Source organism: Onychomys torridus, chromosome 7 (assembly GCF_903995425.1).
Source record: "Onychomys torridus chromosome 7, mOncTor1.1, whole genome shotgun sequence".
NCBI lineage: Eukaryota > Metazoa > Chordata > Mammalia > Rodentia > Cricetidae > Onychomys > Onychomys torridus.
Genome location: NC_050449.1, coordinates 31267347 through 31291685, shown reverse-complemented (window position 1 = coordinate 31291685; position 24339 = coordinate 31267347). Strand labels below are relative to the sequence as shown.

General features: G+C 50.3%; 1 protein-coding gene across 1 annotated transcript; it reads left to right on the top strand.

The window, feature by feature from the left end:
- Nucleotides 1–564: 564 nt before the first annotated feature.
- Slc37a2 (solute carrier family 37 member 2) lies at nt 565–23328 on the top strand. Its single transcript, XM_036193888.1, has 18 exons — nt 565–1385; nt 12138–12219; nt 12642–12735; nt 12826–12904; nt 14103–14238; nt 14622–14698; nt 15428–15594; nt 16122–16159; nt 16384–16536; nt 16863–16953; nt 18433–18495; nt 18849–18934; nt 19525–19573; nt 19727–19800; nt 20028–20106; nt 20232–20329; nt 20558–20622; nt 22282–23328. The coding sequence occupies exons 1-18, from the start codon at nt 1327–1329 to the stop codon at nt 22295–22297; spliced, it is 1506 nt and encodes a 501-aa protein (XP_036049781.1). The 5' UTR covers nt 565–1326; the 3' UTR covers nt 22298–23328.
- The last annotated feature ends 1011 nt before the right edge of the window (nt 23329–24339 follow it).

Genomic DNA, 24339 nt, shown 5'->3' with positions numbered 1-24339 from the left:
GAGCTAGTGTACTTACCGGGCCATCTCCCTAGACCCTGTGTGGTGTACTTAAGGACTTGATTGAGTCACTCTATGACAGATACTCTAGGTGTTCCAGCATTTTACAGGACCTGGGATTTGTGCCTCCTGTCTGTTGCCCTTCTTCTTCCTCTGGCCCTTTACCCCTGGCCTTGACTTGTTGCCTTCATTTCTGGCACTAGACCCATACTCCCAACTGCTGGTAGTATCTGAGGATTTTACAGCTCTGCTTACCCTCTTTTTGCTTGATACCAGGGCTGACTAGCCAAGCCCATTATCCCAAGTCCTCCCCTGTTTGGTGGAGCTGTTGCTGCACCTCCCTGACCTTGCTCTGAGGACTGGGCACTCCTAGGAGTTAGGGGTGGGTGGGGTCAGGGCTGAAACCCATTTGCACAGATGCATTCCTATTTTATGTTCTAGTAACAAGTTTGCTTTTCAGGCAAATACTTCCCTTTGCACCCTCCTTTCCTTCCCTGTATTTTGCCCTTGGTTTCCTATACAAGAATCTCACCGTAGCTTCTCTTTATAGGTGGAAGTACACCCTGGTGTCTTCAGGCTAGAGGCAGTCATTTTTATGAGCACCGAAGACCTTCCTTGTAGCTCTTCACTGCCACCTGGCTGCTTGCCTCTAAAGGGAGATTGGAGTGCTGGCAACGTCGTTAGTGCCGGCAGAACTGGGTGTCTAGTGGAGATTCGGGAAGGCTCCCTCTGGCTTAGTAAGCAGTTTGGAATCTGAGCAGGCAGGACCAGAACCTGAGAGATGGGTTTGGGGCTAAATACTTTTCCTCCCTGAGACACTTCCAGGGCTCCCGAAGAGCGCCGACTGGGATCACAGGTTCCATTGCGCTAGCTCGCACAGACCGACTGATTGGCATAGTGTCAAGGCACAGCACCACTCAAGACAGGTAGCACTGCAGAGACAGGATGTCTGTCACACAGAGTTGATGACTTGTAAGATTGCTGCTGTTTTCAGTTCCCCATCCTCCGTGAGTAGTAAAACGGAAAAGCACAGACCAGAAAGAGGAGCCCCAGGAAACTCAGACTGTCCGTCTCTGACGCGGAGAGAAAGTCTGAGAAAAAGTGGTAGCACACAGCAAACAACTGCTAGCGAACGCAGAGATGGCTGGGGTTTGCGCTCGCTGTGACCCAGAGGGCAGGGAGGTCAGGTGCAAGGGGCGGGGGCTCTGGCCAGGGGCCTGGCTGGGGCGGGCCAGCCGGCGGGGCATTTAAACCACAGTCGCCAGTGGCGGGGACTCGTGCCGGCTCTGTACCCTCCGTCGTCCCTGCTCCAGGTACCGGCCACGCAAGATGCGGTCTTCCCTGGCTCCGGGTGTCTGGTTCCTCCGTGCCTTCTCTAGGGACAGCTGGTAAGCAGGGCTGGGGAGGGAGGCTCCCGGGACGCTCAGAGACACACACTCACACTCGGATGGCTGGAGTCTCTGCTTGTCCCTGGGGTGGGGGAAGGGATTCTAGCTCCTTCTGGCACCGGCTCCTTCAGTGGCGCAGGCGTGAAAGGTTAATAACCCAGATCTATTAATTCCACATTAGCCCAGACTAATGTACAGCCCTGTTGAGTCTTCATCCTTTCCGTGTCTGCAAATACAGGCACCTGTAGAGGACCTCCAACTCTTACTGGAGCATTTAGGGGATCTGAACTTGCCCGTGGGAAACCGAGGCCAGGGAGTGCTAGAATATAAAGGTGGCCAGGGAGCTTAGGCCCCGTTTTAGTTTATTTTATTGATCGGATTAGGTAACAGAGCCTGCCTGGGGGCACCGTTCCAGTCTCAGGGAGGATACCTAGCTAGGGCAGGTCTCTGGGAGCAGAGCTCTCCCAAGACTGGGTGGTCACCCTTAAAAGCGTGAAAGAAATCCGTTGCTGGCTTCTTCTGAAAAACAGATGACATAGCATTGCCAAACGTAAATTCTCAAATTAAACTAAGGGTCATCTTTAGATTGGGCAGATGAACTTAGAGTGTGATCCATTTGGCCTGTTTTAAAAGTGTTTGGTTTCCAAACCTCTCAATCAGGCTAGTCATCACATACAATATCCTTTAGATGGTTTATCTGGTCCTTTTAAAATTTGGAACTATTAAGCAGTTTTGTGTTTTCAGAAAGATATAAAATGACTCTGGTAAGGATATTAACATAAGCATGTGTTAGAAAGTATATCATCTCCCTCATAATGAAGGAGCTAGAAGATGTGATAATTGGGGGCAAAGAGAATTCAGAGAGGGGCGTGGGGAGTTACTGTTTACTGTACATGGATGGCAGCCATGGCTACACAATGGGAATATGCTTGCTGCTCCTGACTTCACATTTAAAGGTGATTGGAATGACTTTTTTATGCTATGTATATTTTACCACAAATTTTAAAAGCATAATACAAATAAAATCATTTATACATTAAGACTCTTGAAGCTATCTCACTGATGGACATATTTTACAAGACTTACCTGTTAGCTCCCACTTCAGAGAATAAAATAGCTCAAGGTCAAGAAAAACTGAAGTCAAGATACTTGACAAGCCAGATTCAGATGACCTGGAGAGTGTCCTTTCTTCAACACATCGCTGTTTCCTCTATTGACTCCACTTTGACTTTTTATTATCTAAGAAAAACTTTGGATCACACAATAAAGTGGGTCTCTTTAGATTTAACCTCATTGCCTATGTACAGCAAAAGCATTAATTAACTAAGTAGGTCTTGCTAAATTTGTGTTGCTAGACGTTTTAAGAAGGAGCCTTTAAAAAAATAAGGGGTGTGTGTAAGTATGTATAGTTTTTTTTTTTTTCCTTTGGTGGGCGGTGCATGTGTGTCCCTGTGGAGGCCAGAGGTTAACCTCAGGTGTCCTTCAGGAGCCATCCCACCTTATTTTCTGAGACAGGGTTTCTTGCTGAGACCCAGAACTTACCACTCAGCTCCATGGAGCTTTAGGTAACTCTAGCCTGTCTCTGCCTTCCCTGCCCTGGGAGCACAGATGCAGCCGCCACCATGCCAGCTTTCATATGGGTGCTGAGGATCATGCCCAGCTTTGCAGTAAGCATTTTGCTGACTGAGCCACTGCTGCAGTATTTCATAGGTAGTCTTGCACTGTTGCTTTTTATAGTCATTTTACTATTTATCGCCTTGAGATAAAATGATGAGAAACTGTCTTTACCAGATTTTACCTGCTGTATCTATAGATTTGGCCAGATCCCTCTTTCATTAGGCCCCCTAAATATCCTAAGACTTTTAGACCAAAAAAACTGAGTGACTTTCTACTCAGAAAACCACTTTCCTTGGGAGTGTTCTTTAGTATTGACGCCATACAGTGAGCCCCAGTTCCTTCTAAGGGGCTGATATAGTTATTATTAAATAGCTGTCCTTGTCAAGTACAATATCCAACTAAGGCCTTGGTTACACAACCAGTTCTTCTAAATCTGTTCTCGTTAAAAAGAAAGAAGAGATTCTTATGGAAGCTTTACAAATAACCACATCACCCTGTAAAACAAGAAGACTCAGAGTTTCTGCATTTCGGTTTACAAAACACGCAACACCTTTGAAACTGCTATGGGTTATGGATCACTTAAGAGGAAAGAAAAAGGTCTTCCTTATACAGGCATCCTGAAAATGGAGTGCTATCATAACATTTTAAGCATAAGTGGCTGTCACTGGCAGTTTACTTACTCGTGTGCAATTGTGCTGGTCCTCCACATCCTGGTTTAGCAATCCCTGGAACTCAGCTTCTCTAGGCAGAAGTCTTCTGACCGTCCACTACTTTATAAAGTTGTCCAAAAGAGACTGCCAGAAGAGTAGGTGCTCAACTTATAAAATGAACAAACACTTTTTTTTTTTTGAGAGGAAAAACCCTTAAGAGAGATACAACATACAAAAATTCTGAGATGGGCTGGAGAGATGCCTCATCCATTAAGAGCACTGGGTCTTCCAGAGGAGCCAGGATCTATTCCCAGCACCCACAGGGCAGCTCCCAACCATCTCTCACTCCAATTCCAGGGGATCTGATACCTTCTGGCCTCCATGGGAAACAGGCATGCAAGTTGTGCACAAACATACATGCAGGCAAACACTCATACACATAAAATAATAATAAATACATTCTTAAGCCAGGTGGTGGTGGCACATGCCTTTAATCACAGCACTCCAGGTGGATCTCTGTGAGTTCAAGGCCAGCCTGGTCTACAGAGAGAGATCCAGGACAGGCACCAAAACTGTACCAAGAAACCCTGTCTCGAAAAACCAAAAAAAAAAAAAAAAAAAAAAAAAGCAGCATGCAATAATGGTGGCTCTGTTATTGTTACTGGTGATCATTACAGATGATGTTAACCCTATGCACACTTCCTGTGCTAAACAGAATATGAGGTGGAGACAGCATAGCAAGGACGTATAGTGTGAAAGAAAATTAGAAATGAACTCTGTCACACGTTGCTTTCACACGGGCCTAAGGAGAGCATCGAAATAGACTGAAGATAACAGGTAGTCTTGAACTCTTCACCTGTAAAATAAGGATAATAACAATCCCTACTCATCAGATTGCTGCCAGGTTTAAATGGAGTCTTTGGATGGGTGCCAGGCTTGACTTCAGCCCAGAAGCAGTTTCGCTACTGTCATTCTATGTGCTTTCCATACTACTTTGTACCAGGTATTATTAATTTGTCTGGTTTGTTTGTTTGTTTGTTTATTTGTTTGTTTTTCTAATGAAAGGTTAGTTCCTCCATGGGACATACTGGTAAAATAAGATACAGAAAATGTAGCTTGTCCAGCATTGTATTGCTGGCAAATGGCTGCACTGGAGTTGGATCTGGGTTGTCTGACTCCTAGCCCTTGGTCTTCCCCTTGTACTCCTGATGATCATGTGAGTGGAAAATAGAAATTACACTGTCGTTTGGCTTTAGACAAATCACTTAATCTCTGTGAGGCTACATTTCCTTAACTAGACAAGGAAAATGGCAATACTTATATCTCAAGGTATTGATATTAAATGAGAAACTTGAATTTTACATTTACTTAGTTCTTTTTTAAAAACTTTTTTTTTTCCCCGGGCGTGATGGTGCATACCTTTGATCCCAGCAGAGGCAGGCAGATCTCTATGAGTTCCAGGCTAGCCTGGTTTACAGATCTAGTTCCAGGACAGCCAGGGCTGTTACACAGATAAACCCTGTCTCGAAAAACAAAACAAAACCAGAAATTTTAATTGAAATAATTATCACTTTCCCAGCTGCCCCCCCTCAAGCCCCTTCAATGCCCCCCCCACTCTCAAGTTGATAGCCTCTTTATCTTTATGATAAGTATGTACATAGAAAGCTTTTGAAAGCCCTTGGGCTAGTGTAGTTGGGATTTGCTAGGCAGCTGAAATTTCTGTTGGTTGTAGATGGGATTCACCCCTTGGGAGGAGATCACCTTTGGCTGAGTGACTGGCAGTCTTTGTCTGTGGCCTGGTTAGATGGCACTCCAGCCAGTGGAAGCATCAGTCAAGAAAGCAGGCTCTCCGGTGGGACTGGTGGTACCAGGTCTATGGAGGCCATCAGAATCTGTGCAGTCTCCACCCAGTAGGCCTTAGTTACTCTAACCCCTGTCAGGACTGAGTAGACAGCCTATCCATAGCATTTCTGAGCCACCAAACACCCAGGGGGTCCTTAGCCCTGGGCCTGCCCGGTTCCTTGCCTTCTGTGCCCATATCTGCATGGGCATGCCTGGGGGCAGTGGACAACATGGGCATCTTTCCAGAGAGAGGGCTGTGGCTGCTGCTTACAGAGCTGGGTGAATCTCCTGGGGCCTTGTAAGGAGGAGAAGAAGCTTAGGACCTGGAGGAGGGAGCGGGGTGACTACAGCTGGCTGAGCAGGAATGGGTGTGGAGGGAGGTGGCTTTCACAGGAGGAGCAGGCGCTGAAGACTCCCACACTGTGTTTTCCCCATACCTTAATCTTCCATGGACGCTGGACAACAAATGGGCTGACAGATGGTTCTGTGCTGTGGAGTAGGTGAGGAAGAGAGAGCAGAAAAATATGCAAACACACACACCGAGAGATGCTGCCCGTGTCAGATACTTTAGTCCTTGTGACAGTCTTGTGTGGCCGTTTACTCTTTTGTTTTAAAAATAAAACTGAGACTTGAGAGGTTAAACAAGTAGCTCGAACAGTGAGTCAGTTAGCAGAACCAGAAATGAAGACTCAGCTTCTTTTGGCTGAAGTCTGATGTCCTTTTTCCCTATTCTGCAGCCAAAGGGCCGGAATCAGATCTGAGTCTCAGATGGTTCCTGTCTCTCATCTTATTTTCCTGGTTCCTGCAAAGAGGTGCTGGATAGGGGCAACAGAAAGACCTGCTTGGGAGAGCTGGGAAGGCTGGGGCTGTCTTGCCCTGAAAAGGAGTGATTCCAGGGATGCAGGAGTCTAACCCATCTTCCTGTCACCCAGCATGTGACCCTGAGGCCCATCCCCCACGTCTTTATTATTACAGCTCACAGCAGCTGCTTTCTGGGCTTCCCCTTTCCTCCCTGATGTTTCCTCTTTTCCTCCTGAAAGGACAGACCTGCGTGACGCCCCAGCCCCCACCGAACTGAGTGGTGCTGTCTGCTCAAGCTGTGTCAACTGGTCTCAGGCAGCAAGTGGCTTGGAGTTGTCTGTGTAGTTTGGTGGAGACCTTTCTCAGTCACACTGTACCCAGTACTCGCTGAGGTCAGAGTCAGGAAGTCCCAAGGAAACACCAGGACAAAGCACCAAAGCTACCTTAGGTCAGCGAACAGGCCCATGAACCCCGTGCTTCTCCTCCGTCCCATTCAAGCTGGGATTGAGTGTTGGATCAGAGGGATCCAATGGACGTAAGGCTGGGCCCCAAGATCCTACCCAGAGAAGAAACCACTGTCTAGTAGCCACAGGAACTCAGAACATTCTAGATGAAATGTATGGTTAAGGTGATTATCTTTTTTTCAGGAAAGAGGAATATATATTTGAGAAGAAAGCCAACTAGGGAAGCCCTGAGTACTTAGAGTGAATGGACAGGGCCATAAGCTGCAGCACAAGGTGTCACTTAGGCAAACAGAATAGTTGTGAAGGGAGCAAGTGTGTGGGCTTTAGAAGAGCTGGCCAGTAGAGTCCTGAAGCCAGACACCCCCCCCCCACACACACACACACATCTGATTGTCAGTAACTTGATGAGGGGCAAGGGGCCGATATCACTGTTTCATAACCTCTAGCTTAGGCTTTGGGCCTTGAGTTCTACATGCTCAGGAGACAGTGAGGGTGAGGCTGGGGCCAGGCCTCCTGAGGGTCTTGGAGGGAAGGCCATCATCCTATTTCCCTGGGCAGGACAACAGCTCTGTGGCCATCAGCACACTCCCATCCCTGCTGTACATGCAGCCTTTGTTCAGAAGAACCTGTTAGCTAGCTGAGCCTTACATCATCTCCATCTCTCAGAGCAGTACCAGCTAGAGGAGCAGGACAAGAGGCATGGGATTCCATCAGCCTGATTCCTGCCCCAAGAAAGCTCCTCAGAGGCCTTCCCAGCCTGGCCTGGCCCTGCTCACTCTTGTACACTGCAGGCATGACCCAGGACTCTGCCCTTGGGTGCCTGTTCTTGGCTGGCCCTTCCCCATGAGGCTATCTCCCAGTGTTGGTGGAGGGTTTGGTAGAGGGTGAGGGTGGGTGGTGGCAAGTCCGCACTGACCCTGGTCTGGTTCTTACTGTACCCAGCCCTCTATCCTTTTCAGAACTGCTGACCCCAGAACAGGCACACCCAAGAAGAGATCACCAGGTTCATTTCCTCGGGGGAAGTGCCAAGGTCACCTGCAGCCACATCCTGATGTTGGCCTTTGGAGGCTGTCCCAGGTTGAAGCAGGGGTGGTGATTAATGACTGAGTTTAAACCCCATCGTCTCTAAGTCATGGTCAGGGCTGTCAGAGAAAGAGCTGTAGCGCAAAGGAGGAGGAGGCAGGGAGCAGCAGTGACTGGGGAGAGGGGTCTGCTCCCACCCCTCCAGAGATCAAAGGCTGCTCTTGGGTCCTGCTAGCTGGTGGTAGTGGCGGTGAGCAGGGTAATTCAGGGTGGTGTTTGTTCATTATCTATTGCTACTTTGTATTGACAGATTGTTCCCTGTTCCTAGCCCAGAATCATTCTTAGTGCAAAGTCTTAGTGAAGTTGATAAAGTTATTATCTAGGTGCTAGGAAAGAATGAGCTGGGTTGTCAGCTAATAGTTAAGAGATAGCTGGTCCCTCTCTATCTGACTTGGTTATTCAGTAACCACCGTCTAGTGGAGGAGGTGGGACTCTAAGAAGTGCCACCCCTTGCTTAAAAAGCCTCAGAGGGTCATGGGGCAGCTAGCCCCACGTGGAGTGGTCTGAGGGCCTTCCCCGAAGTGTTGGTTGGCCTGGACTGCTTGCCCTGCCCAGCTCTGCACCAGATGGCCATCTCTAGCCTCATGCTTCTGCGAGTCTTCTCCCTGCTTCCCCTCTGGGGCTTCTTGGGTCCCGAGAGAGGGGCTTGTGAGAAGTGAGACCTGCAGATCCTGCCCTGCCCAGAGTCCTCAGCTGTCAGGCCTGTGAGTGAGTTTCAGATCTGCGGCCTCAGTCTAGCCCCACCCTAACCTACCCCCATGTTCCTGGGCCCCTTTGAATGACAGCACCTGGGGCCCTTGCCATGAACACCTGAAAAGACCCTGGCTAGCGGGAGGCCTGGTTCCAAGGAGGCTGGGGCCCAGCCAGAGCTGTGATTTGGAGCTTAACCTTCTACCCTTTAGAGGCCAGGCAGGAAGCCCCAGAAGAGACCAGTGTCAGGCAAACACCACGAAGCACAGCCAGGGAACCCTGGCTCTCAAAGGTCCTGTCCTTCCTGCTGACTTAGGGGTCAGGTTTTTTGTTGAAGGCTGGAATCTAGGTTGGGCAGGCCTCTGCAGGTCCAAAAGAAAAAAAAAAATCACAGGTCAGAATGCCAGTATGGACGGGCTAATCCTCCTGTCTGCCCCAGGAAGACTTCAGCTACCCAGAATCACTTTCCTGTATGGTTGCAGACTCCTTCCCACCCATCCTAAACAAGGCAGAGCACTACCAATCCCAGGACTTTGTGTCCTAGGAGACTCAGGCATCCTGGAGAGGTAAGGAGGGGGAGCTGATGGCCTCCTAAATTCTGCCAGGCAAATGAAGGCCTGAACTCCCCCTTGTATTAGCAGCAAGATCTGCCTCTAGTCCTTCCGGATCTTCTTCATGTGCTAATCTGAAACAAACCCAGCCATTTGTAAGTGTCAGCTGGGTATCAGGAATGCTTAAGATCTGTAACAAGCGTCAGGAGTTCCGTAAACAAGCTGGAGGAAAAAGTACTTCTCAGAGGAGTAAACAGGTTTGGGGAATAAAACCATCTTTTGCCTGATTCTAAGTCCTTACTCTTTGCCCCTATAGACATGAACTTGAGACCTAGGGCATCCTGTGAGGCTGCCATGCACCCCGAAGTGGCTGACAGGATGGAAAGGCATAGGGACTGGTACCACCTTGTGGTGAGGAAGCCCACATGGGCCTCTCCCTGGGAAAGCTCAGCCCTTCTGATGGCTTCTGGTCCTCCTCAGGAGACAGTCCAAACTCTTCTTGGCACACAGGGCCCTACCTCATGCAGCCACTTTTCCTTCTGTGCTTGGCTCTCTCCCCTTCCAGATACCCTAGGCCGTGCAGTGTTCCCAAACTAGCACTGTTATTTCATGCCCCTGTGCCTTCACTCATGCTTGCCGCCTGGCACATCACCCCCCCTCCCACCCCCGCCCTGGCTGACTTAGCCATCTCCTGCTTGATTGTGAAACCACATCTCCCTTTCCGGACACCACTTCCATCCATCCCACTGGGTTTGATGTCCCCCCTGTGCTTCCTTGCCACACAGGGCTTCCTGCTTTTATGGCACAGTCGCCCCAATTCTCCATATTTGTTTTCCCACTGACCTGTGAGCTCCAGAAGGCAGATCTGTCTTCCCATTTCTCTTGCTATTGTAACATCCCTAGTGTGGTACCTGTGACATGGTAGGCACATGCGTGGATGCAGAAGCAGTCTTGTTTTTTCCAAGAATATCAGGATGTTAGATTTGGACATGAATATGCCTGTTCTCTGCAATGGCTTTGCCGACCCATGGTTGGGAGGGATGGAACTCTGGATGAAAGGGGCATGGAGCAGATAAGGATGAACATCTGGGAACTCAGATGGGAGAAAGCCAGGGAAAGATGGGCTGGACTTTCCTCTCTGGAAGTTCCTGGTGTGTGGGAGTAGAGTAGTGTGGAAGTCTGGGTGTTGAGGGGAAGGGTCTGGCCAGCTGGTTCTGTCTGTTTTGCTGGACTCTCAGGGGACACAGTGGGACCTGAGTTCCTAAAGATCTTTCAGAACCAGATAGGATGTTGTGACCGTGGCCCCTCAATGTGGTCAGCCAAGATAGTGGTCACAGAAGCTGAGCTGTGTGGCACTTAAAGGTGATACCACAGGTACCCGGGGACTGGCTGAGAGTGACCTTGGTAGAGCTGATGCTATCATCCACATACAATTGAAGAAGCCAGAAGCAGAAGGTTTCCCTGGTGAGTGAGTGGGACGCGTCACTCAAAACTGTCTGCTTTTCCCTGGAGTAGGCAACAGCCCAGTTAACTATAGGGTTGCAGTTCCTGTCCATCCATTGCTCTTTGCCTAGGCTAGCTGGGTCCTCTCTTTCTAACTGAATTCTAGAAATCCTTGAACTAGGAATCAGCCATACAGCAATTGGTAGACCCGGAAAATTTGGGTGTCAAACTTTTTGATGTCAGTCACTGGGACAAGCAGGCACCTGGGGGTAGCCATGGCTCCCTTGAAGTCCCTAGAAGACCTGTATAACTGACACAGGTGCCTTGGGAACAAGTAGCCAAGATGATGCTTTGAGATTGGGTCTCATTATGTAGCCCAGGATGGCCTCAGATTCCCAATCCTCCTGCCTCAGCCTCCTGAGTGCACCATCATCCAAGGTTTAGAAGAAAAAATACAGGGCCATAGAGAGAATAGAAACTGATGTCCAGGTAGGAAACTAAAATTCAGGGCAAAGTGAGACAGGATTTGGTAGCTCAGCTCAATTAAGGCTTTGCAGAAACACCTTTTGTTTCACAAGAGGTAGCCTGCGTTGCTTAATTACATGCTTGGGGGAAGTGGTTTAGAGTTTGGAGGCAGATTACCAGATAGGGCAAAGTGAGCATCCAGTGTGTCTGTCTTAGGTTCCTGGAGCCAAGGGAGATGAGGATCCAGGGCCTGCTCACCCTTCTCCCCCACCCTTCTCTTTAATGAGCCAAGGCACTGAGTCCTCTTCCAATGTCTGACATTTTCTTCCAGGTTGGTTGGTTTGTTGGTGGGTTGAAACTCAGGGCCTTGAGCATACTAATCATGTGTCCTACTGCTGAGCTGTACACTCAGCCCCTTTCTGATATCTATTTTCCATATACCTCCTGGTTCCTGGTTGCTGATTCAGCTCAGCTGATGCCTTGCTGAGGAAACGGTGACTGGGAGGGCACTGCAGGATCCTCCCTAGACCTTTGGGTGAGGTGAAGTGGGTATGGTACAGTGGAAACTTCGAGAGACTTCTGATTAGATTGTTCTTTCCATCTGCACAGCACATCTATTAAGAAGTGGTACAGAAGAGTGCACATGGGGATACGTGAGCCACAGAGGAAATAATCTTTCTGTGCAGGGGAACTGATGAGCCAGGGGCCATGAGGGAGAGGACTCAGGTCTTGCCATCAGCTGTCCTAGCTGACTCATCTCTTCCTGTAGTCCGGACCAAGTCTGCTGTCCTCTAAGCACAAGGGAATATGGACCTCACTCTGTAGACAGACCCTCCCCTTTAATTCCATCCCATGCCCATTATTTCTGACATTTAGAAAATGATTCCAACTCTCTGTGGCCATAGCTGTTCCACATATCCAGACACAGAGACAGCCTTGCCTCAGTAAGACCCTAGGAGGGTTGGAAAGAAGGTGGCGGGAACAGAGAAGGTGCTTCCAACAGAGATCCGTAGCTCCTAGACACTCTTGACCTGTGCCCTGGGAACTTGTGTCTAGAAGAGAGCCTGAAGGAAAAACGTTGGTGCTGAGGTCTGGAGGATACTGTGGCTGGGCCTCAGGAGACTTTGCTGCTCCTCTCTCCTCCAGGTTCCGTGGCTTCATCCTGCTGCTCACCTTCCTCATTTATGCCTGTTATCACATGTCCAGAAAGCCCATCAGCATTGTAAAGGTGAGGCTGGTTGATAAGGGAGACTGCAGGACATGTTGGGCTGCAACTGGATGCTCTAGACCTCAGGCAATTGCCTTCCAAATTCCTTTACCTTGGTCACCGGAACTGTTCCTTCCACCTAACTGATACCCATTGTTGGTGGCTCCTTCCTACAACCTTCCTGCAATGTTTTCCTACGTGTGCCCTTTAAGTTTACCTTCCAGACAGCACTGTTGTTCAGTGTGGGTGAGCTGGGAAGGCAGAGGCTTCAGGCTCTGTGGACTCCAGGCCTGAACATCTTATGGCCACCTACCCCTGCTGGAGGATTGAAGTGGGAAGCAGTGGTGCTTGTGATTGAGTAGCAGGTTGCTTGCTTCTCTCTGGGCTGAGTGGGCTCCAGGGGATGATATGACCCCTGACCCATGTATTCCTTTGCCTTCCAGAGCCGCCTGCACCAGAACTGCTCAGCGCTGGTCAGACCCGGTAATGACACCCACGATCCCAATGATACCACCTGGTGCAGCTGGAGTCCATTTGGTAAGAACAGGGTGCATCACTCTTCTCTACTTTCCCTCCCTGTGGGGATAGCCACCCAGCCAACTCTTTGTCTTTCCCATCTGCTTTCAGACAAAGATGACTACAAGGAGTTACTAGGAGCTGTGGACAATGCCTTCCTAGTGGCTTATGCCATTGGCATGTTTATTAGGTAAGAGAAAGGCAGAGCCTATGGCCCTTGGGGATGGGGGTGGGGTAGATGCTTTATAACTGCTGCTTCTCCTGATTGACCTGGGGCTGCAGGCAAAAAAGCTGATAGTACCTAGGTGTGGGTGTGAGGCCAAGGCCCCACCCAGGTCATTAGCCCATGGCCAGCCTCCTTTCTTTGCTGTGGTCACCACCCTGTTCCTCTACCTGGTGGACAGGAAGCATTGTTGGGTACAGACCAGGGTCTTCTAAGCCCTGGACATGTAGATTCCAAAGGAGAGCCTACACGGTGCTGTCTAAATTATACAACCAGTGTGGGTCTCACCTAGCTAGCACCGAGCTTGCTGCTAGGAATCACAGGTGAACAAGACAGGAGCTCACAACCTAGTAGAAAGACCCTTCCCCATCTTAGCAGCTCTTTGAGGATTGTTGACATGGTGGGTGATCGTGTAGTGCAAGCTGGGACTGAAGGCAGGGAGTTAAGGGAAGGCATTCCCGATGAGCCCTGGAATGTGAAGAACCATGGGCATGGCAGTGGGGAAGGACACTCAGGTGGGGGGCACCAGTGAACACAGGCAAGCAGGGAACAGCTTGGAGTGCAGGCGGAACCTTCACAGGGTTACCAGAAGGGGAGCTTTGAGGGAAGCGACAGCAGGAGACAGGGCTGAAGGCTAAGGTCATTTGCAGAGGGCTTGCTCCAGGCTGTGGAAAGGGAGAACCATGGAAGGAGTTTAGCTAGGTGTGAGAGAGGAGCTGAGGGGCTTGAAGCGGACCGGACAGGTTATGGCAAGGTTATAAGCCAGGGTGACAGCTGCCTAAGCTGCTGAACTTGGGAACAGCTGGTGTTTCAGAGGCTTCTGTGATGGAAGGAGGAGGGAGAATTTAGAATTGATCGTGTTGAGTTTCCCTTGCTCTAGGGACATCCTAGTAATGGAAGCCGAAAGGCAGTCTGCATGTGACCCTGGAGCATGGGAAGTGCTGAAAGGGCAAAGTGAGAGTGGTCAGCCAGCAGATGTCAGAATAGTGTCAGATAAAGCAGAGGAGCCTTGGGAGTGAGGGCTGGAGTCATCGCTGGAATGGGGAAGGGCACAGGTCATCACTGGTCACCATGGCCGCAGTGGCTTCAGCAACATGGGATGGAGAGGGAGGTGGTAGAGTGGACATGGCATTAACCTGGAGTTCACTCCTGTCCTTTTCCCCAGTGGAATCTTTGGGGAGCGGCTGCCCCTCCGTTACTACCTTTCAGCTGGAATGGTGCTCAGTGGCCTGTTCACCTCCCTCTTTGGCCTGGGGTACTTCTGGAATATCCACATGCTCTGGTACTTTGTGCTTATCCAGGTACGAGTCTGTCTTGCACTTGGGTTTTTGTTCCCTTACGGTCCCTGGCCATCCCCAGGTCAGAGCAGACAGGAACTCGGTCTCCTTGCTCCAGTCCCAGACTCCTTCTGTCACCCCACTTGGGGCCCTGTTCCCCCAAAGTCACGCATGACTGGCTCAGTAAGCCCGCCCCGATACTGCACTGAAGCTGCTTCAGATGCACGAGAGGGCCAGGCTCTGCTCACAGGATCTTGAGCTAGAAGCCAGTTCATGACATTGTGTGTGGATGTGCAAAGGAGGGAAAGGCATGGTTGCAGTGTAGGGTGTGGAGGGCTCCTCAGCCATGATACTGAACCTCCTCTACCCAGGGTGGGTGAGCTCACCTTCCCATTCTTCTCCTACAGATCTGCAATGGACTTGTTCAGACTACAGGCTGGCCATCTGTGGTGACCTGCGTTGGCAACTGGTTTGGAAAGGGAAAGTGAGTATGATAAGGAGGTGGGAAGGACCCAGGGGAGGGTTGGTGTCCAGAGTACTTTCAGGAGGTCAGATTAGAAATTGTGTCTTCTTGCTTGGTCTTACCCACTAAGAAGAAACATCTCTGGGGCTAAAGGGGATTTAACCCATAGGGCAGACATGCTTCCCATATCAGGTGTATTATAATTTTTTGGTTGAAGATCAAAGGGCTTCTGTTTTCTTGAACAGGCTTTTGTATGAGGTTGCCTCAGTTTCTCACTTCAGCACTGTTGGTCTGAGCTGTTCAGTTCTTTGTTACGGGCGCTGTCCCACATACCGTTTTTGCAGTGTGCATGGCATCTCCCCACTAGATGCCAGTAACAAAACTCAAGTCATGGCCACTGAAAATCTCCAGATGTTTCCAGATGTCCCCTCAGGGGCAGAATCATGCCCAGGTGAAGACTGCTGTTTTAGAGTGATATTGACGGGGATCAGAGAGAAGAGTGGAGGGTTCATGATTTCCCATGGTCAGAGTTCCCATCTGTGCTTGCCCAGGGGGCTGGCTAAAGCAATGGACCTCCAAGCAGTGCTGTGACTTACTTAGCAGCAGCCCAAAGCTTTTTCTGCACTGTCTTTGGGGTCTCTGAAAATCTCAGTTGTACGTATAGCTGGAGGCGAGAGGCAGCCAGCCTCTTGAGCTTGGCTGGGTGGGGACTTTTTCCTATTGTATCCCTTTTCCTTCCCTTCTCTTCAGGCGAGGATTCATCATGGGCATCTGGAATTCCCACACTTCTGTGGGCAACATTCTGGGCTCCCTGATTGCTGGAGTCTGGGTGAATCAGCAGTGGGGCCTGTCATTTATCGTGCCTGGCATTATCACGGCTATCATGGGCATCACCACGTTCCTCTTTCTTATTGAATGTGAGTGGCCCCTTCCCACCCCCGTGCTCGAAGGGATGCTTACGGGAGGAAGCAGCTGGAGAATATTCTGTGAGCATGGCTATTCAGGATATTGAGTGACTAGCTCTGTGACCCTGAAACTCTTTTTTGTTTGTTTGTTTTTTCCATCTGTAACGTGACAGTAGTACTTGCTCCCAAGGATTTCTGAAGGTGTAAGAGAGATGATGTAGTTTAACTATTTTGTCTATAGTGGGTGCTCTGCTAAAGGGCTGTGCCTCTTACATTCAGATGGCTACTGGTTTGTTTGTTGTTTTTTCCCATTCTCAGACAGCCCTGAGTTGGCAAGGCCAGGTGAATTGCTACTCATCCAAGAGCAGCCATGACATAGTTCCGAGAAGAGTCAGGCTGCTCTAGAAAGCCTGCTCCATTAATGCTGGGGCCACATGGGACATGTAGGGCTAACTCTGCACTAGTTTAGACCCTTAGACCCTCTGTAAAGTGAAGGGCTAACCTATTGGCAAGCTTCTCAGAAAGGTATTTGTCCCCAGATCCAGAAGATGTGGATTGCACCCCTCCTCAGCACCATGTGAGTATACCATCCCAGCCCTAGCTCTGACTGCCTCACACGAACTGGCCATGGGAGGGCCAAGAGTTGAAGGAGGGGACAACTAGTGACTTCAGCCCAAGAGAGAAACACACACCATCACCCCCAAGATGGGTGCCCCCTACCTCTTACCTTGGCCACCCTTCCCATTAGAGAAGGTTGGTAAGTGGCCCCGCCCACAAGGAAGGATCTTCTCTTTTGCTCAGGGTGACCTGGAGAAGGAACGAGACAACCCTGAGGATCCTGCGAATGGTCCCTATTCCCACAGGGAGAGTAATGTGGACATTGCAGTCAGCTCCTCCAAGGAACAGGGCTCTGAGCCTGAAGCCATCAGTTTTTTGGGGGCACTCAAAATTCCGGTGAGATGTTTGTGGAATGAAGGGAAGAGAATCTCTCTAGAGTTCTCCATCAGATATTAGGAAATGGGATGTGGGTGGCAGGTGGTTTCAAGAATTTCTGTACAGATTGTAGGGTGGCTGCGTGGGAAGGGCAGTACAGGAGGACTGTCTTGATGTGACATGAAGCATTAGGCACATTGCTGCCATTAGGATGGGCTGCCTATTTGAGGTCGCTTTGTATGGACGTGATCATAGTCATGGGGGAGTGCTAGCCCACCTGTGGGACCTCCACTGGATTGGGGGTCTCTTGAGCACCTTTCCATTGTGCCCTCTCTTGTGCTGCCCAGGGTGTGATCGAGTTCTCGTTATGTCTGCTCTTTGCCAAGCTGGTCAGCTACACCTTCCTCTACTGGCTGCCCTTGTATATCTCCAATGTGGGTGAGTCCAAGGGGAAGAAAGGCCGAGGAAAAGGGTCTCTGCTGCTTCAGGGAGGACACCAGATCTGGGTTTGTTCTGGTACACAACAAAGAAAGGCTGAGCCTCTCTTAGGTTGGGATTTTGTTTGTTTGTTTGTTTTTCGAGACAGGGTTTCTCTGTATAGTTTTGGTGCCTGTCCTGGCTTGCCCTGCAGACCAGGCTGGCCTCAAACTCACAGAGATCCACTTGGCTCTGCCTCCGGAGTGCTGGGATTAAAGACATGTGCCACCCACCCCCACCCAGGCAGGTTGGGAGATTTGCTTGGTTACTTCACTAAATAGGATGCTGAGCCCCATGCACTGTCTCCAGCCACTTGCCCCCTTGGAGCTGAGTTGGGCCTTGGAACCATAAAGCTGTGTCCTGCAATCCAGTCTGTGTGTGGGCTGCTTGGCCCAAAGATGGGTAGAAGTCTGCCTTGAACACCTCCAACTCAAGGAACAGGCTGTGTGAGCTTTCCTACTCCAGACTCCAAGGCTTTTCTTCCAAGGACCATCATGAGAGTGATGTCTTTGTACTGTGGCTTTCTGGGCTACACTGGGGGAGCTGCCTCAATGTGATGGCTACTCTCCACTGCCCCTACCCAAGGACGTAAAGATGAAAGAGTTCACAGTCTGAGTTCTACCTGCTCAGAGTATCTGCTTTGCCATTGATGTTCTGCTTTCCTGACCCCCAGGATTCTGAGAGCCCCATCCCTTATTCAGGACCTTTCACCCAGGCCTGTTTCACTCTTTCTCAACTCTGGAAAGGAGCAATGGCTCTCCTGCCCCCACACACATTAACTCGGAATGGGAGACCAGGAAACCATGGGCATTAGTCACCAGATCTCAAACTATAGCTTGCTCCATAGCGATACATGAGGGGCCCTCTCTGATTACTGGTGGAGTACTAGGGCACTTTTGTAGGCGTTGTGACCTTTTGTTTTGTGGCTTTGATGCTGACTTCAGGGTATGAATCAGCCTTGAGGGTGGAGTTACAAGTCAAGCTTCTGGATCTTCCCCTTTTCTAAACCCAGGGATCCCGTCTTCCTGTAGGTCTCCTGTGGCTGTGGGCATTAACAGACCTAAGATGGCCTGCGTAGGAAGAGAACTTGTAGAGGTTGTTTCTAGATCAGAAATGGGTGGTTGGGCCAAAGCTCAGTCAGAACTTTACACTCCAGGAGAAGGAGCTAGAGGCACACCAGGATTGTAGGAGAGACCTTGCTCTGAAAGGTCTAGGCCATCCTTCAGGGAAAGAGGGGATTTAGGAGTTGGAGCCTGAAGGAGTATATCCCAAGCTATTGCAAACTCACCCTGTGGCCCTGGCCAATCCCTTGGCCATGGGCCCTCAGCTTCTTCCTTGGTCTGGACCAGTGTCCCATGGGGAGCCTTCCAGCTGTGGTATTCAGGACCTTTGCCCCGAGCCTCCCTGAGTGTCTGATCATGTTTTTTGTGTTTTCCATAGCTCACTTTAGTGCCAAGGAGGCTGGGGACCTATCCACACTCTTCGATGTTGGTGGTATCATAGGTGAGCCTCTGTCCTTTTGTCCTGGCAGGCTATCTTTCCTGCTTGCTTCTTTGCAGAGGTGTAAAAAGAAGGGACAGCAGGCCATGATCTGGGCAATGGCCCCAGAGAAGAAAGGATCTTGGCATGTTCTCACTTGTGCTCCTGCGAGGCTGGGTGGGCCTAAGAAAGATGATCTTTGTGCTTTGGTTTCCTGGAGTGATGGGTGCAGGGGAAGGCTGCAGAGAGAGAGAGAGAGAGATGGTCTTTCTTAAGGCCAGGCCAGCACTGGGCAGGCCGATGGGACAAAACTGGGCAGCAGAAGAAGAACAGGATGGTTGTGTCAGGGACAGTGTGTGAGTGAACGTGTGTTCCAGGTGGCATCATGGCAGGGCTCATCAGTGACTACACCAACAGCAGGGCCACCACTTGCTGCATCATGCTGATTCTGGCTGCTCCCATGGTACGTTATAATCTCAGAGTGCATATGCTGTGGTCAGGTGTGTGGGGCCTCATTCCTGTGCATCTATCTCTCCATTTGCATACATAGCTGTCTCTCTGTACACATGTACATGTGTATTCCTGGGTACATGTGGAGAAGAGAGGTGAGAATCAGCAGGGGACCAGGCCCTGTGAAAGAGGGGTACCACTGCTCCATGTTTTGACCAAGGAATAGTAAAGAGGTTGAGGATAGACACAGAGAAGACTTTTGGGGGAAGGGGAAATTCTAGAGCCATCCCTGATGGTACCTGCCTGTAATCTCAATGCTTGGGAATAGAGGCAGGGAGAATCGGGAGTTCAAGGCCTTCCTCAGCTACAGAGTGAGTTTCAGGACAGCCTGTGTTACATGACACTCATCTCAAAACAAAACAACAACAACAAAGGGAAATTAAAGATTACATGGTTGACCATCCATTTCTGGGTCAAAGACTTGAGAAGTCTGGATGTACAAGGAGGCAAGTGATATGTGGCATTCCAGAGCAGGCGCTATTCCAGACTCCGGTCTGGCCCAGCAAGAGAAAACCAGCTTCGACTGTCTCCTTCCTCTTTCAGATGTTCCTGTACAACTACGTCGGCCAGAATGGAATAGCCAGCTCTATAGGTGAGGAGGTGTGACTCCCAGATCACTAGAGAGGCCTGCCTGGGGGGCCATGAAGTGGGTGTGAGGTCGAGGCCAGGCAGTGTTGCTTGCTCTGGCCGTGAGGCTGCACACAGCCCCTCATCTCTAAGAATACCATCTCTGCTGTCTTCCCAGTGATGTTAATTATCTGTGGGGTCCTGGTCAATGGCCCATATGCACTGATCACCACGGCGGTCTCTGCAGACCTGGTGAGTGGGCCACTCCTCAGGTCTAAGGACTTGGTCAGGGTCTCTCTCTACAAGTCCAGTTCCCCATCTCCCTTTCTCTGCTGTTGTCCTGTAGAACCTCCATAGGTTCTTTCCGTTCAACCCCAGGACCCCATCACCACCCTCCTCAAGTTAGCTTTCTCCCAACGCTACTCTTTGCCTAGTGGTTTTGCTCAGCTTGGGCTGTCCGCCCTACTCTGTCTCCCCAGGGTACACATGAGAGCCTGAAGGGTAACGCCAAGGCCCTTTCCACTGTCACGGCCATCATTGACGGCACTGGCTCCATAGGTTTGTTACTGGTTTGGGCCCCTGGCAGCTGAACCCCAGCCTTGTCTTGGGTGGACCCCTAGGTGCACTGCTCCAAGTGGTCAGGGAAGGTATATATCCTGCTTTCATGAGACTGTTGTCTACAGGTGCGGCTCTGGGGCCCCTGCTGGCCGGGCTGATTTCCCCCACAGGCTGGAACAATGTCTTCTACATGCTCATCTCTGCTGATATCCTGGCTTGCTTGGTAAGAGTTCTTGGGGTACATGGATGGCTATTGGGGAATGTCTCCAGACTGGAACTCTGGCATAAAACATTAGGGTTTCTGGGATGGTGAGCCAAGGGTAGCTGCCTTTTGTTCAGAATGTCTTCCTGTGGGGAAACGCTGTTTTTCTCAGCCATCTGGCCCATGGATCAGCTGAGCCTGGAAGATCACAGTGTCTTCCCTTCCCTCTCTGCCTTGAACTCCCCACAGCTCCTCTGCAGGTTGGTGTACAAAGAGATCCTGGCCTGGAAGATGTCCCGGAGCAGAAGCAGTGGGTGAGTTCAGTGAGTGAGGAAGTCCTGCTCCTAACATCACTTCTGGGACTTTACCCAGTGTTCAGTTACTCTGTACTCTGCCTGTGCTGGTCCATTCTGGGCCTCAGGAACACCAAAGCAGCTCCTGGCTCTTGATGTGCTATTGGACCCCCATCCCACCCCAGACCTGCTAACCTTTCCCTCTTGTCCCCGTGTGTCTCCATAGCTCTAGTCTGGCCCTAACCCACCCACGATAGTATTTTCAAGTCCCGTGAGTTTGTGAGTATTTTCTTCAAGTCTGACTAATATGCCATCAGAATGTGGGCTACATGTGAATCCTCTCCTCTCCTGTGTGTGATTTCAACCCCAACCAGCTTTTTCTGTTTCCTTGGGAGCCATACCTGGAGATTCAAGCTGGTCAGAGCATGGTGCTTGGGAAGTGTTTCTCAGGGGACCTGAGATGCTACTGAGGGCTTTGGACACACCCGTAGGGCAAAGGGGGCAGAGATACAGAATTCTTTCTTCTCTGAACTGAGGCTGAGCTGCAGGTGCCTCCTACACATCAGAAATCAAAGCCACCTGCCCCCTCTGCCTGGGGTGTGTGGAAAAAGGCAACCATGAAATCAAAGCCTCCGGGACAAATTGCAATCAAAGTAGCTAGTTGAGTGTGGTTTCTGCTTGGTGTCCAGTGGTGGTGGGTATGGAAGGTGCATAGGTCAGTGACTGAGTTGGCGCTGGCCAAAGGCTGCGGTGCTGGTGATTGGGCGACTGTCCTGGGGCCTTTCTGGCTGTCCTAGCACAAGTATTTTACCAAGAAGGAGCTGGCCACGCCTGGACCTGGGCTGGATGGTAATGTGAAGAACCACCCTCTGGGAAGTATCTGCGGAAGTACTTCCACTTTAAGAAGGCCTCATACAGGGAGCACAGTTGAAAGCAGGAAGCAGTACTGCAAGTGGGGGCCTTCACAGGGTCTGTCCTGCTGTGTCCTGCCCTGGAGGAGGGGAACGAGGCTTGACAGTGTGACTGATCTCCTTTCACCCACATTCTCTGGGCTAGGCTTGAAGGGAGCCTGGAAGAGGAAGAGAAGCAGAAAGGGAGGGAAAAAGTGTGTAGTGAGCTGGAGTGGAGGCCAGCCTGGGTCAGTGTAGCTCCTCTCTCAAGCCACCTTGAGGCAGGTGTTCTCATTTGAAGTGAGGAGCCGGGCCTGGCAGGACCGAAGACTGAACCCAGGTTTGTGGGGATAGCTGGCCTTTGTGGGCACTGCAGCTCTCCCAGGCTGGTTTTCTGGAAGGCCCATTAAGAAATGGACAGAGATGTCCTGGAACAGGGAGTGCTGTAGGCTGAGAACCTCAAGTCCCTGGACATTCCTGGTTTCTCTGCACACTGACCTCTAAGACCTTGGCAAACTCCTCAAAATCTCTACATTGTTGAACATAATGGAGATGTTTCCCTCAAACACCTGGTAGGGTTGGTCTGAGGCTCTCTCAGAAGGTGGCTTACGTGGTTTGATGCTTTGTAAAGTGGCCACATGTGGTAGAAACACTTTGTTTTCCATATTGTTCTGGCTTGTTAGTGCCTGCCCAAGAAGTAAAAGGGAACCCTAATTACGGACATGAAAGGCCGAAGCTTATGAAGTTGTGACTTACTTTCTCTTTCATCTCTGCTCTCCTGTTCATGCAGATATAAACAAATATGAGGCCTCAATTGGAGGAGCAGCATGGAGGGTCTCTGCTGGGTACCCAAAGTGCTCCCTATGAGCAAGAGACTGGAAACTTCCGTCATAAGGTGAGGCAAAGCCTCCTGATCCAACCAGTTCAGCCTAAACCCACCCTGCCACTAAGGGCACAGAAGACTATGGGAAGGGACTGCCTAGCACCAGGCATGGGAAAATGGAAGATTTCAAGGCCTGGAGCTCTGGGAGCCGCAATCAGAAGGGATGGGGCTGAAAGCAGAAGGGAAGATATGTTCAGACTCTTGCTTATTTGGATTCCAAGCAAGGACCAAGGCCTGGAAAAGGTGCCTCTCTCCTTCCCACATTAATTACAAATAACCTCTGTAATTGGCCTGTACCTATGGGGGAATCTCACCTTGCTTCAAAGGTGCTGGGCCTCTCTAGTCCCTTTGCCCATGAACTAGTCTTTATGTATTTCCCCAAGTAGGACCCTCTCATCCGCCTTCCACTGGTCCTGTTAGAACCCAGCCTTAGCACTGCTAAGGCAGAGCTGAGGCTAACGTGGAGCAAGGGAGCCGCCATGAGTGCTGGATGGAGGGCACTCGCTCTCGGCTCCTGAGCGTCCCCATCCTCAGAGTCCAGCACCTCCCTCGCCTCACCCTGAAGATGCCTCAGGGGATGAAGACATTGGGGTCGGTGCTGTGAAGACTAAGGGGTGTGAGCACAACTGAAAATGCCAGAGTGTGTTAAGCACTGGGTGCACAGTGCATGGCAGCTCTCCTGCAGGGATGAGCAGGAAAATTGATCCGAAAATGACTTAACACTGAGCATAGCTGTCAAGCTAAGCAAGAAAGGAGGGTACCACTTGATTCATCCAAGCAACTGCTCCACGGCAGTTGCTCGGAGCCATCTTGCAGCCACCGTCTTACCTGGTGTTGTGATGCACATGCTCCTTCCACTCTGAGTCCCAGGTCATGACATGCCAGGCTGACTCCTGGCATTTCTGCCTGACTTTTAAGCTGCCCATCAGCACCAATACAGATTTGTTTTGCCAACTGTGGCCTGTGCTTATCCTTGGTGGGGCCTGGCATAGCAGCAGCTGTGGGGCTCATGAGGGGCAGTGAAAAAGTGTCACTGGACCAAAGAGATTGGTGTTCTGGGACTGTGACAGCTGGCATTCCCAGAGGACATACTCAGGACATTGATAACACATGCTGTACAGCAGGAGCCTAGACCCCCCATATAAGATAGAATCATTGCATGTTCTAGGGTGCTGTGTCGGTCAGTGTGTTAGCTAGACACATTGGCCTCAGCAGTAAAATATAAAGCTCGTATTCCTGATCCTCACTTTGATTCTGCAGGAAGCAGTCAGTCAGGAGCCTCTTATATTCAGGACTTGGTAGATTCCCCTAGAATCTCTCTAAAGTATAAATTTACCGGGTCTGACACACGGTCTTTTGCTCAGTGTTCATGAACTCTTTCTAGACCAGAAAGGATTTTTAACTAGTGTTCTACGGAAGGGGCAAACTTAAGGCAAAGCTGTGTTACTTCTAAGGACCACTAGATGGTGATACCATCCCGTGATAGAGTCCAGGGTGGGCAGGTGTTGCCATTCTGTTTTAGAGAAGGAAGCCTGCCAGCTTTCCTGACTTGCAGACTCCTCCCCACCATCCCTTGAAGGAGTGATTTGGAAGTCTTCTCCCACCCAGCCTCACTTCGGACTATGTTCTTCCTGTTTCCTCGTCCAGAACAAGGATACCGTTCCTTGTACCGTGGCGTTGATGTGAGGAAGATAAGTACAGACCACACTCGCTGCCCATGTCTCCTTAGCAGATGGAACCTTACATGAGCATAGAAAGAATACAAGCCAAAAAGGGCATGGAGATAAGTAGTGACCTAAGTCAAGGGCTACACGTCCATCAAGTCCAGACCTGATGGGACAGGGCTGGTAGGGGTGATCCTGGTGGCTTCAAATGACAGCTTCTGAAGGCAGAATTCACAGGCTTTGTATGACAAGGCAGGGAGACGTGGAAGACAGGAGGAGCAGATGCAAATCTTGTCAAGCC